This window comes from Lithobates pipiens, unplaced genomic scaffold (assembly GCF_037356315.1).
Source record: "Lithobates pipiens isolate NorthernLeopardFrog02 unplaced genomic scaffold, aLitPip1_a1.2 Scaffold_18, whole genome shotgun sequence".
NCBI lineage: Eukaryota > Metazoa > Chordata > Amphibia > Anura > Ranidae > Lithobates > Lithobates pipiens.
In genome coordinates, this window is record NW_027507758.1 from 1349717 (window position 1) to 1369391 (window position 19675).

Consider the following 19675-nt stretch of genomic DNA (forward strand, 5'->3'; position numbering starts at 1 on the left):
CAGCTCCAACCCCTCCCCCCTCCAGAATACAGCTCCACCCCCTCCCCAGAATACAGCTCCACCCCCTCCCCAGAATACAGCTCCACCCCCCCCCTCCCCAGAATACAGCTCCACCCCCCCCCCCAGAATACAGCTCCACCCCTCCCCCCCAGAATACAGCTCCACCCCCTCCCCCCCAGAATACAGCTCCAACCCCTCCCCCCTCCAGAATACAGCTCCACCCCCTCCCCAGAATACAGCTCCACCCCCCCCCAGAATACAGCTCCACCCCCTCCCCCCCAGAATACAGCTCCACCCCCTCCCCCCCCAGAATACAGCTCCAACCCCTCCCCCCTCCAGAATACAGCCCCCCCTCCCCCCCTCCAGAATACAGCTCCACCCCCCCTCCAGAATACAGCTCCACCCCCTCCGATGCTAACATCCAACCAGATCTCAGCCATGTCCCCACCAATGTTCCATGTGACCACACTGATCAGACCTCAACAAGGTCCCTCCTGAGACCACACTATGAGCAGATCTCAGTCAGTCCCAAGTCCTATCACGTATACAGTATATATACAGTGCTTTGAAAAGTATTCATACCCCCTGACATCCCCCACATTTTGTTACACCCAGAACCATAAATGTATTTTATTGGGATTTTATGTGATGGACCAACACAAAGTGACACATAATTGTGAAGTGGAAGGAAAATGATAAATGATACAAATAAATCTGTGAAAAGTGTGGGGGAGGGGCATTTGTATGGCGCCCCCCGGAGTCAATACTTTGTAGAACCCCCTTTCTCTACAAGTCTTTTTGGGGGTGTCTCTACCAGCTTTGCCCATCTAGAGAGGACATTTCTGCCCATTCTTCTTCTTTGTAAAATATCTCAAGCTCTGTCAGATTGGATGGAGAGCGTCTGTGATCAGCAATTTTCAAGTCTTGCCACAGATTCTCAATGGGATTTAGGTCTGGACTGTGACTGGGCCATTCTAACACATGAATATGCTTTGATGTAAACCATTCCATTGTAGCTCTGGCTGGATGTTTCGGGTCGTTGTCCTGCTGGAAGGGGAACCTCCGCCCCGGTCTCAAGTCTTCTGCCGACTCTAACAGGTTTTCTTCTAAGATTGTCCTGTATTTGTCTCCATCCATCTTCCCATCATCTCTGACCAGCTTCCCTGTCCCTGCTGAAGAAAACCATCCCCACCACATGATGCTGCCACCACCATGTCTCACGGTGGGGATGGTGTGTCCAGGGGGATGGGCAGTGTTAGTTTTCCCCACACATAGCGTTTTACTTTTAGGCCATAAAGTAGAATTTTGGTCTCCTCTGACCAGATCACCTTCTTCCACATGTTTGCTGCCCCCTCCCCCACATGGCTTCTCACAAACTACAAACAGGACTTCTTATGACTTTCTTTCTCCAATGTCTTTCTTCTTGTCACTCTTCCATAAAGGGCAGATTTGTGGAGAGACGACTAATAGTTGTCCTGTGGACAGATTCTCCCCCCTGAGCTGTGGATCTCTGCAGCTCCTCCAGAGTTACCATGGACCTCTTGGCTCTTCTCTGATGAATGCTCTCCTTGCCCGGCCCGGTCAGTTTAGGTGGACGGCCGTGTCTTGGTAGGTTGGCAGTTGTGCCATACTCTTTCCATTTTCCGATGATGGATTGAACAGAGCTCCGTGAGATGGTCAAAGCTTGGGAGATTTTATTATAACCCAACCCTGCTTTATACTTCTCCACAACTTTATCCCTGACCTGCCTGGTGTGTTCCTTGGCCTTCATGATGCTGTTTGTTCACTAAGATTCTCTAACAAACCTCTGAGGGCTTCACAGAACAGCTGTATTTATACTGAGATTAAATGACACACAGGTGGACTCTATTTACTAATTAGGTGATTTCTGAAGGCAATTGGTTCCTCTAGATTTTTGTTAGGGGGTATCAGAGTAAAGGGGGCGCCATACAAATGCCCCTCCCCCACACTTTTCACATATTTATTTGTATTATTTATCATTTTCCTTCCACTTCACAATTATGTGACACTTTGTGTTGGTCCATCACATAAAATCCCAACAAAATAAATTTGTTTTTGGTTGTAACAAAATGTGGGGAATGTCAAGGGGTATGAATACTTTTTCAAGGCTCTGTACAATAAAATATGTTTTTGTAAAGGGAATTTATTTAAGGGAATTTATTTTTTCTTTAAAATAATAAACATGTTATATTCATGTGATGGATTTGCACACAGTGGCCCTGATCCTCCTCTTCTGGGGTCCCCCATTAGTGCTCCTGGCTCCTCCCTCTGCCGAGTGCCCCCATAGCCAAGCTACTTGCTATGGGGGCACTTGTTTGGGCTCAATCCTGAACCAGGCTACCCTCCTCAGGCTGTGATTGAAGCAACAGGAGCCAATGAGTGCCACTGCTACCTCAATATCCAGTGAGGAGATAGCTGCTGGATGGAGATGGGGCACAAGATGGGGGAGGGAGCGGCACACACAGAAGACTTTACCAGAATGAAGAGAATGGATTTAGGTAAAAATCTTCTCCCTTTACAACCAATTTAAGATACAAGTCTGAAATCATTTCATGTTCTGTTATAGAAGGATTTAGGACCAGTGTTTCTGTGTTTTGTCCCATCTCTCTAGGGTGACGTGCTCTTCAGAGGTGAAGGGTTCTCCAATTGGGTGAAGTGCTCTTCAGAGGTGAAGGGTTCTCCAATTGGATGAAGTGCTCTTCAGAGGTGAAGGGTTCTCCAATTGGATGAAGTGCTCTTCAGAGGTGAAGTGCTCTTCAGAGGTGAAGGGTTCTCCAGTTGGGTGAAGTGCTCTTCAGAGGTGAAGGGTTCTCCAGTTGGGGGAAGTGCTCTTCAGAGGTGAAGGGTTCTCCAGTTGGGTGAAGTGCTCTTCAGAGGTGAAGGGTTCTCCAGTTGGGTGAAGTGTTCTTCAGAGGTGAAGGGTTCTTCAGTTGGGTGAAGTGATTTTCAGAGGTGAAGGGTTCTCCAACGTTCTCCAATTGGGTGAAGTGCTCTTCAGTAGTGAAGGGTTCTCCAGTTGGGTGAAGTGCTCTTCAGAGGTGAAGGGTTCTCCAGTTGGGTGAAGTGCTCTTCAGAGGTGAAGGGTTCTCCAATTGGGTGAAGTGCTCTTCAGAGGTGAAGGGTTCTCCAGTTGGGTGAAGTGCTCTTCAGAGGTGAAGGGTTCTTCAGTTGGGTGAAGTTCTCTTCAGAGGTGAAGGGTTCTCCAGTTGGGTGAAGTGCTCTTCAGAGGTGAAGGGTTCTTCAGTTGGGTGAAGTGCTCTTTAGAGGTGAAGGGTTCTCCAGTTGGGTGAAGTGCTCTTCAGAGGTGAAGGGTTCTCCAGTTGGGTGAAGTGCTCTTCAGAGGTGAAGGGTTCTCCAGTTGGGTGAAGTGCTCTTCAGAGGTGAAGGGTTCTCCAGTTGGGTGAAGTGCTCTTCAGAGGTAAAGGGTTCTCCAGTTGGGTGAAGTGGTCTTCAGAGGTGAAGGGTTCTTCAATTGGCTGAAGTGCTCTTTAGAGGGGAAGGGTTCTCCAGTTGGGTGAAGTGCTCTTCAGAGGTGAAGGGTTCTCCAGTTGGGTGAAGTGCTCTTCAGAGGTGAAGGGTTCTCCAGTTGGGTGAAGTGCTCTTCAGAGGTAAAGGGTTCTCCAGTTGGGTGAAGTGATCTTCAGAGGTGAAGGGTTCTTCAATTGGCTGAAGTGCTCTTTAGAGGGGAAGGGTTCTCCAGTTGGGTGAAGTGGTCTTCAGAGGTGAAGGGTTCTTCAATTGGCTGAAGTGCTCTTTAGAGGGGAAGGGTTCTCCAGTTGGGTGAAGTGCTCTTCAGAGGTGAAGGGTTCTCCAGTTGGGTGAAGTGCTCTTCAGAGGTGAAGGGTTCTCCAGTTGGGTGAAGTGCTCTTCAGAGGTAAAGGGTTCTCCAGTTGGGTGAAGTGATCTTCAGAGGTGAAGGGTTCTCCAGTTGGGTGAAGTGCTCTTCAGAGGTGAAGGGTTCTTCAGTTGGGTGAAGTGCTCTTTAGAGGTGAAGGGTTCTCCAGTTGGGTGAAGTGCTCTTCAGAGGTGAAGGGTTCTCCAGTTGGGTGAAGTGCTCTTCAGAGGTGAAGGGTTCTCCAGTTGGGTGAAGTGCTCTTCAGAGGTGAAGGGTTCTCCAGTTGGGTGAAGTGCTCTTCAGAGGTAAAGGGTTCTCCAGTTGGGTGAAGTGGTCTTCAGAGGTGAAGGGTTCTTCAATTGGCTGAAGTGCTCTTTAGAGGGGAAGGGTTCTCCAGTTGGGTGAAGTGGTCTTCAGAGGTGAAGGGTTCTTCAATTGGCTGAAGTGCTCTTTAGAGGGGAAGGGTTCTCCAGTTGGGTGAAGTGCTCTTCAGAGGTGAAGGGTTCTCCAGTTGGGTGAAGTGCTCTTCAGAGGTGAAGGGTTCTCCAGTTGGGTGAAGTGCTCTTCAGAGGTAAAGGGTTCTCCAGTTGGGTGAAGTGATCTTCAGAGGTGAAGGGTTCTCCAGTTGGGTGAAGTGCTCTTCAGAGGTGAAGGGTTCTTCAGTTGGGTGAAGTGCTCTTTAGAGGTGAAGGGTTCTCCAGTTGGGTGAAGTGCTCTTCAGAGGTGAAGGGTTCTCCAGTTGGGTGAAGTGCTCTTCAGAGGTGAAGGGTTCTCCAGTTGGGTGAAGTGCTCTTCAGAGGTGAAGGGTTCTCCAGTTGGGTGAAGTGCTCTTCAGAGGTAAAGGGTTCTCCAGTTGGGTGAAGTGGTCTTCAGAGGTGAAGGGTTCTTCAATTGGCTGAAGTGCTCTTTAGAGGTGAAGGGTTCTCCAGTTGGGTGAAGTGCTCTTCAGAGGTGAAGGGTTCTCCAGTTGGGTGAAGTGCTCTTCAGAGGTGAAGGGTTCTCCAGTTGGGTGAAGTGCTCTTCAGAGGTGAAGGGTTCTTCAGTTGGGTGAAGTGATTGTCCGAGGTGAAGGGTTCTCCAACATTCTCTAGTTGGGTGAAGTGATTGTCAGAGGTGAAGGGTTCTCCAACGTTCTCCAGTTCGGTGAAGTGCTCGTTAGAGGTGAAGGGTTCTTCAGTTGGGTGAGCGGTTGGCACCTCCTATATCCGGTATATTTTGGGGTTTTCTGGCTCCCTCCTGTCTGTACATGGAAAGCTGACAATGTTTTTGGTAAGGAATCATCACTGATCATGATTTGTACTTGAATGGAGAGCGCCATCTTCTTCTGTCCTTAATTGTCCTTCTCCACCAGCCAGTGAGGGGTGACGGGTAACTTCACACTCAGAAATGCCCCAAAACAGACGAACACCGGCCCACAGGAGATGAGCCGTTCACCCAGTAATCTGTGGAGATAAATGGGATTTTCTTCTTTCTTCCAGATGGACAGAGGTGACCAAAAACTCGTCCACACACGCTCCGAGGACACCGACCCGGGACTGGCTGATGTGAGTTTCCTCCTCCATATGATGATGGAACTGGTTCAGCGATATCAGTTTATGCCAGAAAACCACAGACTGGGTACAAGGAATAAACATTCACCCGGCCAAACTCCTCCATACACATATCGCCCCGACCCCTTCTCTGCTTGTCCCCCCTCCACCGATCAATTGTAACCATCAGACCCAATATTCTTTGTAAACATTGTGTCTGAGTAAGATTGTCCCCTGTGACCACAGTGACCAGATCTCAGTCAATTCCCACTATGACCAGATCACAGTCTAGTCCCACTATGACCAGATCACAGTCTAGTCCCCCCAGAGATCCTCTGTGACCACTATGACCAGATCACAGTCTAGTCCCCCCAGAGATCCTCTGTGACCACTATGACCAGATCACAGTCTAGTCCCCCCAGAGGTCCCTTGTGACCACACTGACCAGATCTCAGTCAATTCCCACTATGACCAGATCACAGTCTAGTCCCCTGTGACCACACTATGACCAGATCACAGTCTAGTCCCCCAGAGGTCCTCTGTGACCACACTATGACCAGATCACAGTCTAGTCCCCCAGAGCTCCTCTGTGACCACACTATGACCAGATCACAGTCTAGTCCCCCCAGAGATCCTCTGTGACCACTATGACCAGATCACAGTCTAGTCCCCCCAGAGGTCCCTTGTGACCACACTGACCAGATCTCAGTCAATTCCCACTATGACCAGATCACAGTCTAGTCCCCTGTGACCACACTATGACCAGATCACAGTCTAGTCCCCCAGAGGTCCTCTGTGACCACACTATGACCAGATCACAGTCTAGTCCCCCAGAGCTCCTCTGTGACCACACTATGACCAGATCACAGTCTAGTCCCCCCAGAGATCCTCTGTGACCACTATGACCAGATCACAGTCTAGTCCCCCCAGAGGTCCCTTGTGACCACACTGACCAGATCTCAGTCAATTCCCACTATGACCAGATCACAGTCTAGTCCCCTGTGACCACACTATGACCAGATCACAGTCTAGTCCCCCAGAGGTCCTCTGTGACCACACTATGACCAGATCACAGTCTAGTCCCCCCAGAGCTCCTCTGTGACCACACTATGACCAGATCACAGTCTAGTCCCCCCAGAGCTCCTCTGTGACCACACTATGACCAGATCACAGTCTAGTTCCCCAGAGCTCCTCTGTGACCACACTATGACCAGATCACAGTCTAGTCCCCCCAGAGCTCCTCTGTGACCACACTATGACCAGATCACAGTCTAGTCCCCCCAGAGGTCCTCTGTGACCACACTATGACTAGATCACAGTCTAGTCCCCCCAGAGGTCCTCTGTGACCACACTATGACTAGATCACAGTCTAGTCCCCCCAGAGGTCCTCTGTGACCACACTATGGCCAGATCACAGTCTAGTCCCCCCAGAGGTCCTCTGTGACCACACTTTGACCAGATCACAGTCTAGTCCCCCAGAGCTCCTCTGTGACCACACTATGACCAGATCACAGTCTAGTCCCCCCAGAGGTTCTCTGTGACCACACTATGACCAGATCACAGTCTAGTCCCCCCAGAGATCCTCTGTGACCACACTATGACCAGATCACAGTCTAGTCCCCCCAGAGGTCCTCTGTGACCACACTATGACCAGATCACAGTCTAGTCCCCCCAGAGCTCCTCTGTGACCACACTATGGCCAGATCACAGTCTAGTCCCCCCAGAGGTCCTCTGTGACCACACTATGACCAGATCACAGTCTAGTCCCCCCAGAGGTCCCATGTGACCACAATATGACCAGATCACAGTCTAGTCCCCCAGAGGTCCTCTGTGACCACACTATGACCAGATCACAGTCTAGTCCCCCCAGAGCTCCTCTGTGACCACACTATGGCCAGATCACAGTCTAGTCCCCCCAGAGCTCCTCTGTGACCACACTATGACCAGATCACAGTCTAGTCCCCCCAGAGGTCCTCTGTGACCACACTATGACCAGATCACAGTCTAGTCCCCCCAGAGCTCCTCTGTGACCACACTATGGCCAGATCACAGTCTAGTCCCCCCAGAGCTCCTCTGTGACCACACTATGACCAGATCACAGTCTAGTCCCCCCAGGGGTCCTCTGTGACCACACTATGACCAGATCACAGTCTAGTCCCCCAGAGGTCCCCTGTGACCACACTATGACCAGATCCAAAGTTCCCCCAGAGGTCCCCTGTGACCACACTATGACCAGATCCAAAGTTCCCCCAGAGGTCCTCTGTGACCACACTATGACCAGATCCAAAGTTCCCCCAGAGGTCCCCTGTGACCACACTATGACCAGATCCAAAGTTCCCCCAGGGGTCCCCTGTGACCACACTATGACCAGATCCAAAGTTCCCCCAGAGGTCCCCTGTGACCACACTATGACCAGATCCAAAGTTCCCGCAGAGGTCCCCTGTGACCACACTATGACCAGATCCAAAGTTCCCCCAGGGGTCCCCTGTGACCACACTATGACCAGATCCAAAGTTCCCCCAGGGGTCCCCTGTGACCACACTATGACCAGATCCAAAGTTCCCCCAGAGGTCCCCTGTGACCACACTATGACCAGATCGAAAGTTCCCGCAGAGGTCTCTTGTGACCACACTATGACCAGATCCAAAGTTCCCCCCAGAGGTCCCCTGTGACCACACTATGACCAGATCCAAAGTTCCCCCAGAGGTCCCCTGTGACCACACTATGACCAGATCCAAAGTTCCCCCCAGAGGTCTCCTGTGACCACACTATGACCAGATCCAAAGTTCCCCCCAGAGGTCCCCTGTGACCACACTATGACCAGATCCAAAGTTCCCCCCAGGGGTCCCCTGTGACCACACTATGACCAGATCCAAAGTTCCCCCAGGGGTCCCCTGTGACCACACTATGACCAGATCCAAAGTTCCCCCCAGGGGTCCCCTGTGACCACACTATGACCAGATCCAAAGTTCCCCCCAGGGGTCCCCTGTGACCACACTATGACCAGATCCAAAGTTCCCCCAGAGGTCCCCTGTGACCACACTATGACCAGATCCAAAGTTCCCCCCAGGGGTCCCCTGTGACCACACTATGACCAGATCCAAAGTTCCCCCAGAGGTCCCCTGTGACCACACTATGACCAGATCCAAAGTTCCCCCCAGGGGTCCCCTGTGACCACACTTTTATACATTGGTTGAATTTTGTTTTTTGAATTCTGAAAAAACAAATTTCTCAGAATTTTCCTCCATTTGTTGAAATGCTCTGCCGGGAATGAACCTTGGCTGTCTGGTAAGGGGAAATATAATCAGCTCAGTATTTGGCAGGCAGAGTCGGAGGACGCGCTGTGACACCCAGACTTATATGTCACCCAGGAAATTGGTGAAACGTGAGGAGGTGAGGGGAGGGACAGAGAGATAGGTCTGAGGGTCTTCGTTTCATGTCACTCAAGAGCACAGCTTTGTCTTCTCAGAACTCTGGTGATATCTGCCTGCCAGGGTTGTCTCTGGTGACGTCTGCCTGCCGGGGTTGTCTGGTGACACCTGCCTGCCGGGGTTGTCTCTGGGGACATCTGCCTGCCAGGGTTGTCTCTGGTGACATCTGCCTGCCAGGGTTGTCTCTGGTGACGTCTGCCTGCCGGGGTTGTCTCTGGTGACATCTGCCTGCCGGGGTTGTCTCTGGTGACATCTGCCTGCCGGGGTTGTCTCTGGTGACATCTGCCTGCCGGGGTTGTCTCTGGTGACATCTGCCTGCCGGGGTCGTCTCTGGTGGCATCTACCTGCCGGGGTCGTCTCTTGTGACATCTGCCTGCCGGGGTCGTCTCTTGTGACATCTGCCTGCCGGGGTCGTCTCTGGTGGCATCTGCCTGCCGGGGTTGTCTGGTGACATCTGCCTGCTGGGGTTGTCTGGTGACATCTGCCTGCCGGAGTTGTCCCTGGTGACATCTGCCTGCCGGAGTTGTCCCTGGTGACATCTGCCTGCCGGGGTTGTCCCTGGTGACATCTGCCTGCCGGGGTTGTCCCTGGTGACATCTGCCTGCCGGGGTCGTCTCTTGTGACATCTGCCTGCCGGGGTCGTCTCTGGTGGCATCTACCTGCCGGGGTCGTCTCTTGTGACATCTGCCTGCCGGGGTCGTCTCTGGTGGCATCTGCCTGCCGGGGTTGTCTGGTGACATCTGCCTGCCGGGGTTGTCTGGTGACATCTGCCTGCTGGGGTTGTCTGGTGACATCTGCCTGCCGGAGTTGTCCCTGGTGACATCTGCCTGCCGGAGTTGTCCCTGGTGACATCTGCCTGCCGGAGTTGTCCCTGGTGACATCTGCCTGCCGGGGTTGTCCCTGGTGACATCTGCCTGCCGGGGTCGTCCCTGGTGACATCTGCCTGCCGGGGTCGTCCCTGGTGACATCTGCCTGCCGGGGTCGTCCCTGGTGACATCTGCCTGCCGGGGTCGTCCCTGGTGACATCTGCCTGCCGGGGTCGTCCCTGGTGACATCTGCCTGCCGGGGTCGTCCCTGGTGACATCTGCCTGCCGGGGTCGTCCCTGGTGACATCTGCCTGCCGGGGTCGTCCCTGGTGACATCTGCCTGCCGGGGTCGTCCCTGGTGACATCTGCCTGCCGGGGTCGTCCCTGGTGACATCTGCCTGCCGGGGTCGTCTCTGGTGACATCTGCCTGCCGGGGTCGTCTCTGGTGACATCTGGTTCTGCATGTAGAGAGGGAAGCAAGTGTGTCTGGGGGGGTAAAAGGGAGGTTTTAGGGGTGTGATGCACTTAAATGACTCATGAGGATTAAGGAGACCTCTTTTCAACTCTACCAGACTGTTCTAGTACAAGAAGAAAGTTAACCCTTACCCTCATGGTGACCCCAATCCTAGCATTATCCATAATGGTGACCCCAATCCTAGCATTATCCATAATGGTGACTCCAAGCCTAACATTATCCATAATGGTGACCCCAATCCTAACATCCATAATGGTGACCCCAATCCTAACATTATAATGGTGACCCCAATCCTAACATTATCCATAATGGTAACCCCAATCCTAGCATTATCCATAATGGTGACTCCAAGCCTAACATTATCCATAATGGTGACCCCAATCCTAGCATTATCCATAATGGTGACCCCAATCCTAGCATTATCCATAATGGTGACCCCAATCCTAGCATTATCCATAATGGTGACCCCAATCCTAGCATTATCCATAATGGTGACTCCAAGCCTAGCATTATCCATAATGAAGGGTTCACATACTTATTTCACTCATTAACCTTTTCTATATCGGGCATTTTCACCCCCTTCCTTCCCAGAATAATTTTCAGCTTTCAGCGCTCTCATACTTTAACCACTTCAGCCCCGGACCATTTTTCTGGCCAAAGACCAGAGCGTTTTTTTGATTTGGCACTGCATCACTTTTTTTTTTTGTAAAATCTTTTTTATTGAGTTTTTCAATAGCATAGAAAATTGCCCACACCTGGGCCAACAGTACCCACGCAGGGGCAAACTCTCCGCTACGGCTACAACCGCAGCAGGGCATATCAGGTAACACAACATGATCGGTCTGCCTCTGAGGCAACAACAGGCCTCAACCAGGCAGACCGATAAAAACGTATCTAAGCCCCCATGGGGGGGAGGGTTAACAGCAGGAGAATCCGTGCTCAAAAGCATAAGTACACGATGTCATAGCATAGAAGTACAAGTAATACCTGGGTCAGTCTATTACCATATCAGGACCTTAATGTTGGTCTAAGGGTTAGTTACTGCATCAGTCGCCGTAGTGCTATCAGCTAACCAACAAGTCCACACCTTTTCAAATTTTTTTGGGCATCCCCTGCCCTCGTAGGTGGCTCTATAAAGGGGCAAACTAGCATTCACTAGACCCTTCCAGAACGTGACAGAGGGGGGAGATGATTTCTTCCAATTCATCGTGATGGCCTTACGTGCATAGTATAGTAATAAGGATATGAGTATTTTCCTAGCTCTGTGGATTATCAACTGCTCCACCAGCCCCAGCAGACAACATTTAGGATCATAAGGAATACTAATCTTAGTAATGTTAGCTATCACCTGGAGAACTTCCTTCCAGTAATGCCCAATTGCTGGACAAGCCCAGAAAATGTGAAAAAACTCCCCTGGCTGATACGAGCATCTCCAGCACGCCGGGGAATGTGTCGGCGACATCTGGTGCAGTCTATGGGGTGTGTAGTGCGCTCTGTGTATAATTTTATACTGAACAAGTTTGTCCCTGGCCGAGACCAGTGGAGAGAACGGGAACACCCAGATTTCCCTCCAATCATCATCGTCCAGTTCCGGTATGTCCCCCACCCACTTCCTGCGTAGGGAGGACAGTTCGGGGATGGCAGCAACCAACAGGGACCCATAAATCTGAGAAGTGGGTTTCTCCAAATCCTTCACCCGAAGGGTGGACTCGAGCTCCGAGTATTCCATTATGACTGGTTGACCTAAGAACTGACATCTATGAGCATGGGCGATTTGGAGATACCTGAAATGAGCCCGTGCAGGCACGTTAAACTTCGTACACAATACATGAAAGGGAGCAAGCTCCCCATTGGTGATAACATACTCCAGAGTCAGTATTTTGTATCTGGCCCAGGCTTGGGGATCCGGGATAGTGGTGAACTGTGGTAGGTTGGGATTCAGCCACAGGGGGGTGTGAGGAGACCAGGTGTTCGGCGGGGACGCTCTCAGCGCCTCCCCCACCCTCCATGCCCTCATAGTGGTGCGCATGGAAGGGGTGAGGCAATGAGGTGTTTTTGGCCCCCTGAATACCAACCCTTTCAAGGCCTCCAGAGACCCCACTATAGCTGCCTCCAACACCGTAGCAGAGTTGGTCAGATCTGGCAGCAACCACCAGTGGACAGTCACAAGCTGAGTAGCCAAGAAGTATTTGTGGCAGTCCGGGAGAGCCAAGCCCCCATCGTCCACAGGCCTGGTCAGAGTGGTATACTTGAATCTAGGCGTTCCAGATCCCCAAATAAATGAAAGGAAGAGTTGTTTAAGAGAATTAAAGAAAGTTTTATTTAGCCATTGTGGGGAATTCCTAAATATGTACATTAGTTTGGGGAGGACTTTCATTTTTAGAAGGTTAATGCGCCCCATGAGGGAGAGGGGAAGATTACCCCATGCCCTTAGTTTGGATTTAATCCCTATCAGGACAGGTTCAAGATTAAGCCGGACAAAATCCTCACTCTCCCTTGAAATAATGATACCTAAATAGGTGAACCTATCCACCCATTGAAGCGGGGTAGAGGGGGACGAGGAGGACCTGGCCCCCGCATCCACTGGGAAAAGCTGAGAGCACTGCATCACTTTAACTGACAATTGCGCGGTCGTGCGACGTGGCTCCCAAACAAAATTGACGTCCTTTTTTTACCCAGAAATAGAGCTTTCTTTTGGTGGGACACCGGTGTGGGGACACCTGTGTGGGGACACCTTTGTGGGGACACCTGTGCAAGGACACCTGTGCAAGGACACCGGTGTGGGGACACCGGTGTGGGGACATCGGTGTGGGGACATCGGTGTGGGGACACCTTTGTGGGGACACCTTTGTGGGGACACCTTTGTGGGGACACCTGTGCGAGGTCACCGGTGTGGGGACACCTATGTGGGGACACCTTTGTGGGGACACCTGTGCGAGGTCACCGGTGTGGGGACACCTGTGCAAGGACACCGGTGTGGGGGACACTGTTTCCCTCACTGTATGTAACCCATGAAGAGTCCTCTAAGCTTTGAACATTTGTGCAATGAGTTTCCGGTTGGAATAAATGAGAACTCACACGGTGTATTCATTCCTTCTTATTAGGAAGCCAGTGAGCCGGTAACGGCAGTGTCCCTGTTACCAGATCTGGGCTCCTGGGAGCCCATTGAGCGAATGCCACATCTGGGTATGATTTCCAGGACAGAATCCCAAATTATTATGTCTCCCAGGTAAGACATTTCTTTCCAAAATACATCACTCATATGACCTTACTGGTCACAACATGGTGGATACATGAGTTATGCCAGGCACAGTGCTTGTAATGGTGATATGTGATGGGCATGATGCTGGTAATGGTGATATGTGATGGGTATGGTGCCAGTGATGGGTATGATGTCAGTAATGATGATATGTGATGGGTATGGTGCCAGTAATGGTGATATGTGATGGGTATGATGTCAGTAATGATGATATATGATGGGTATGATGCCAGTGATGGGTATGATGTCGGTAATGATGATATGTGATGGGTATGGTGCCAGTAATGGTGATATGTGATGGGTATGATGTCAGTAATGATGATATATGATGGGTATGATGCCAGTGATGGGTATGATGTCGGTAATGATGATATGTGATGGGTATGGTGCCAGTAATGGTGATATGTGATGGGTATGATGCTGGTAATGGTGATATGTGATGGGTATGGTGCCAGTAATGGTGATATGTGATGGGTATGATGCCAGTGATGGGTATGGTGCCAGTAATGATGATATGTGATGGGTATGATGCCAGTGATGGGTATGTTGCTGGTAATGGTGATATGTGATGGGTATGGTGCCAGTAATGATGATATTTGATGGGTATGGTGCCAGTGATGGTGATATGTGATGGGTATGGTGCCAGTAATGGTGATATGTGATGGGTATGATGCCAGTGACGGGTATGGTGCCAGTACTGGTGATATGTGATGGGTATGATGCTGGTAATGGTGATATGTGATGGGTATGATGCCAGTGATGGGTATGCTGCTGGTAATGGTGATATGTGATGGGTATGGTGCCAGTAATGGTGATATTTGATGGGTATGGTGCCAGTGATGGTGATATGTGATGGGTATGGTGCCAGTGATGGTGATATGTGATGGGTATGATGCCAGTGATGGGTATGGTGCCAGCAATGGTGATATGTGATGGGTATGATGCCAGTGATGGGTATGGTACCAGCGATGGTGATGGGTATGGTGGCAGTGATGGGTATGGTGCCAGTGATGGTGATATGTGATGGGTATGGTGCCACTAATGGTGATATGGGATGGGTATGGTGCCAGTGATGGGTATGGTGCCAGCGATGGTGATATGTGATGGGTATGGTGCCAAAGATGGTGAAATGTGATGGGTATGGTGCCAGTGATGGGTATGGTGCCAGCAATGGTGATATGTGATGGGTATGATGCCAGCAATGGTGATATGTGATGGGTATGGTGCCAGTGATGGTGATATGTGATGGGTATGGTGCCACTAATGGTGATATGTGATGGGTATGGTGCCAGTGATGGGTATGGTGCCAAAGATGGTGATATGTGATGGGTATGGTGCCAGTGATGGGTATGGTGCCAGCAATGGTGATATGTGATGGGTATGATGCCAGTGATGGGTATGATACCAGCGATGGTGATATGTGATGGGTATGGTGCCAGTGATGGTGATATGTGCTGGGTATGATGCCAGTGATGGGTATGATACCAGTGATGGTGATATGTGATGGGTATGGTGCCAGTGATGGTGATATAGACTGAAAGAGGGGGGTGTGTTGCGCTTCCTATATTAAAATCCAATAGTGAGCTATCACAAAAAACAATCCATATTCCAATATTCGCATAGAAACAACAAAAAAGTGTAAACGTGCTTGAACAAACAGAAGCTAGTGAATCAAAGTGCGTCTGTGCATAAAAATATGTGCATACCATTAAAATATATATAAATTATTACGTGAATAATTTTAAGTGGTACCAGCGATGGTACTAAAATAAACACAAAAAATGCATATAACCAAGAATCGATATAAGTGGGATACGCGTAGCAAATAAAAATATAAAAAAACAGCAGCAATAAAACAAAAATAATATATAAATATCTATAGCAGCAAACACCGATTATATCTGATCAGAGTGACCCATACATATTTGAATCGTGAAAAAATGCAGTGTGATAACACCATCTAATAGTGAAGTGCAGAATGGGCCAACGCTCTTCCGTACGGGGGATTTTCTGTGTAAATGCTGATCACACTGCTGTAAGGTATACAGCAAAAGAATAGCCTTTTAAAAGGAACACCAGGAGATGAATGGAGAGGGGACTTCACATTTCTCTAGCGTCAACATATATCGTCTGATTCCTAGCAGCATGTATACTCCAGGGATAGACAAAAGGAATCCACTATAGTGTAGTATATTAAACAATTAACAATTTTATTAATCAACTGAAAAACTACTCACAAAGGGGATAATGGCAGAGCGCACAGCAAACAATCAGACCAGCGAGCGTGTAAACGTCACTTCCAGTCTCCTACGCGTTACGTCGTTCAACTACTTCAACTGATATGTGATGGGTATGGTGCCAGCGATGGTGATATGTGATGGGTATGGTGCCAGTGATTGTAATATGTGATGGGTATGGTGCCAGTGATGGGTATGGTGCCAGTGATGGTGATATGTGATGGGTATGGTGCTAGTGATGGTGATATGTGATGGGTATGGTGCTAGTGATGGTGATATGTGATGGGTATGGTGCCAGTGATGGTGATATGTGATGGGTATGGTGCCAGCGATGGTGATATGTGATGGGTATGGTGCTAGGGATGGTGATATGTGATGGGTATGGTGCCAGCGATGGTGATATGTGATAGGTATGGTGCTAGTGATGGTGATATGTGATGGGTATGGTGCTAGTGATGGTGATATGTGATAGGTATGGTGCTAGTGATGGTGATATGTGATGGGTATGGTGCCAGTGATTGTAATATGTGATGGATATGGTGCCAGTGATGGGTATGGTGCCAGTGATGGTGATATGTGATGGGTATGGTGCTAGTGATGGTGATATGTGATGGGTATGGTGCCAGCGATGGTGATATGTGATGGGTATGGTGCTAGTGATGGTGATATGTGATGGGTATGGTGCCAGCGATGGTGATATGTGATGGGTATGGTGCCAGCGATGGTGATATGTGATGGGTATGGTGCTAGTGATGGTGATATGTGATGGGTATGGTGCTAGTGATGGTGATATGTGATGGGTATGGTGCCAGTGATGGTGATATGTGATGGGTATGGTGCTAGTGATGGTGATATGTGATGGGTATGGTGCCAGCGATGGTGATATGTGATGGGTATGCTGCCAGCGATGGTGATATGTGATGGGTATGGTGCTAGTGATGGTGATATGTGATGGGTATGGTGCCAGCGATGGTGATATGTGATGGGTATGGTGCTAGTGATGGTGATATGTGATAGGTATTGTGCCAGCGATGGTGATATGTGATGGGTATGATGTGCTGGGAAAGGTAAAGCCGTTGGCATCATCTTATCTCAGACAGGAGAATAAATTGTCTCGGGGTCCTCGCAGCGTTTCCATGAAAGATCGGCAGAATTCTCGAGGTGACCGGGGGAGTAGCCTGGAAGGTGAATTTTCTCCGGACTCGCGGCTCTGCAGTCAGGTGGGTACATGAGATATGAGCAATGCCATCCATGTCTATGGGCAGCCAGGTGTAATATGGAGGCATAGACACCCTGAAGGCGGGTGTTGTGTGGCCCTGGGTGGGAGATGATGGGCATGGACGGATATGAGGTGGTGTACCCCTCCTCCACCATCACTCGCAGTGTTCCTGGATGGACCACATTCCTGGAGACAGTCGGCATCTGTGGTTAGTGATGGATTGCTTATACTGAGAATTCCCTCTGCCGGGTATTGGGGTTGTTGTGCCCCTCACCCATGTGTGGTCTCTCCTCTAGGTGCCCCGAAAATCTGTATTTGATGAACTGAATGAGATTCTTGGAGCAGACCAACAGCTTCCAGACTCCATCATCCTCGTCAACACTACGGACTGGCATGGTCAGGTGAGGGATGATGGGTAGGAGTACAGTCGGGTGTGTGGGGGGGGGGCATGGTCAGGTCGGGGGTGATGAGTAGGAGTACAGTCGGGTATGGGGGGGGAGGTGGCATGGTCAGGTCAGGGGGGGTGGGTAGGAGTACAGTCGGGTGTGTGGGGAAGGGGGGTCAGGTCAGGGGGGGGTGGGTAGGAGTACAGTCGGGTGGGGGGGCATGGTCAGGTCAGGGGTGATAGGTAGCAGTTAGTGATGGACGAACTTCCGACGGGACGTTTCGCGAACGCGAAACGCGAACGGACACAAACGTTCGCGAAAACGACCGTTCGCCGCGGGCTCCATTGACTTCAATGGGAGGCGAATTTCGCAAACCTTTAGGTCGAATTTGCGGCCACGGGGTAATTATTAGGGGGTAGCACGTAGTCCCACCACCTGGACAATAGCATAATACATGTATGAGGTGAATTTGGGATCGATAACTACAAGCATTTTTTTTTTATTTGGGAAATTGTTCTGACAATTCAGGACTATGGAGCTAATGAAGGCAATGGAGGAGAGGGAAGGTCAGGGACCAGGGTAGGCAAACAAGAGGGTGCAGGAGATACAGAGCACTGACAGCAGCACCGTAATACAGAGCACTGACATCAGCACCGTGACATACAGCGCTGACAGCAGCTCCGTGACATACAGCGCTGACAGCAGCTCCGTGACATACAGCGCTGACAGCAGCTCCGTGACATACAGCGCTGACAGCAGCTCCGTGACATACAGCGCTGACAGCAGCTCCGTGACATACAGCGCTGACAGCAGCACCGTGACATACAGCGCTGACAGCAGCTCCGTGACATACAGCGCTGACAGCAGCTCCGTGACATACAGCGCTGACAGCAGCTCCGTGACATACAGCACTGACAGCAGCTCCGTGACATACAGCGCTGACAGCAGCTCCGTGACATACAGCGCTGACAGCAGCACCGTGACATACAGCGCTGACAGCAGCTCCGTGACATACAGCGCTGACAGCAGCTCCGTGACATACAGCGCTGACAGCAGCTCCGTGACATACAGCGCTGACAGCAGCTCCGTGACATACAGCGCTGACAGCAGCTCCGTGACATACAGCGCTGACAGCAGCACCGTGACATACAGCGCTGACAGCAGCTCCGTGACATACAGCGCTGACAGCAGCTCCGTGACATACAGCGCTGACAGCAGCTCCGTGACATACAGCACTGACAGCAGCTCCGTGACATACAGCGCTGACAGCAGCTCCGTGACATACAGCGCTGACAGCAGCACCGTGACATACAGCGCTGACAGCAGCTCCGTGACATACAGCGCTGACAGCAGCTCCGTGACATACAGCGCTGACAGCAGCTCCGTGACATACAGCGCTGACAGCAGCTCCGTGACATACAGCGCTGACAGCAGCTCCGTGACATACAGCGCTGACAGCAGCTCCGTGACATACAGCGCTGACAGCAGCTCCGTGACATACAGCGCTGACAGCAGCACCGTGACATACAGCGCTGACAGCAGCTCCGTGACATACAGCGCTGACAGCAGCTCCGTGACATACAGCGCTGACAGCAGCTCCGTGACATACAGCGCTGACAGCAGCTCCGTGACATACAGCGCTGACAGCAGCTCCGTGACATACAGCGCTGACAGCAGCTCCGTGACATACAGCGCTGACAGCAGCTCCGTGACATACAGCGCTGACATCAGCACCGTGACATACAGCGCTGACAGCAGCTCCGTGACATACAGCGCTGACAGCAGCTCCGTGACATACAGCGCTGACAGCAGCTCCGTGACATACAGCGCTGACAGCAGCTCCGTGACATACAGCGCTGACAGCAGCTCCGTGACATACAGCGCTGACAGCAGCACCGTGACATACAGCGCTGACAGCAGCTCCGTGACATACAGCGCTGACAGCAGCTCCGTGACATACAGCGCTGACAGCAGCTCCGTGACATACAGCACTGACAGCAGCTCCGTGACATACAGCGCTGACAGCAGCTCCGTGACATACAGCGCTGACAGCAGCACCGTGACATACAGCGCTGACAGCAGCTCCGTGACATACAGCGCTGACAGCAGCTCCGTGACATACAGCGCTGACAGCAGCTCCGTGACATACAGCGCTGACAGCAGCTCCGTGACATACAGCGCTGACAGCAGCTCCGTGACATACAGCGCTGACAGCAGCTCCGTGACATACAGCGCTGACAGCAGCTCCGTGACATACAGCGCTGACAGCAGCTCCGTGACATACAGCGCTGACAGCAGCTCCGTGACATACAGCGCTGACAGCAGCTCCGTGACATACAGCGCTGACAGCAGCTCCGTGACATACAGCGCTGACAGCAGCACCGTAAGCAGCCCCAGGAGGAAGTCAGCACAGCACAGGGATGGTGTGATCCCCTCATAATAAGAACCCCCAGGAGGAAGTCAGCACAGCACAGGGA

At 51.1% G+C, this 19675-nt stretch overlaps 1 protein-coding gene across 5 annotated transcripts in view; it reads left to right on the forward strand.

Moving 5' to 3' along the window:
- The window catches only part of LOC143986937 (phosphofurin acidic cluster sorting protein 2-like), a 134714-nt gene that overhangs the window by 65829 nt on the left and 49210 nt on the right, over positions 1 to 19675 (forward strand). For all 5 annotated transcript variants that reach the window (XM_077485351.1, XM_077485348.1, XM_077485349.1 and 2 more), the window contains 4 exons: positions 5335 to 5400; positions 13202 to 13326; positions 16690 to 16813; positions 17109 to 17213. In XM_077485351.1, coding sequence (XP_077341477.1) covers positions 5335 to 5400; positions 13202 to 13326; positions 16690 to 16813; positions 17109 to 17213 — 420 coding nt within the window. The remainder of the gene's footprint in view (positions 1 to 5334; positions 5401 to 13201; positions 13327 to 16689; positions 16814 to 17108; positions 17214 to 19675) is intronic.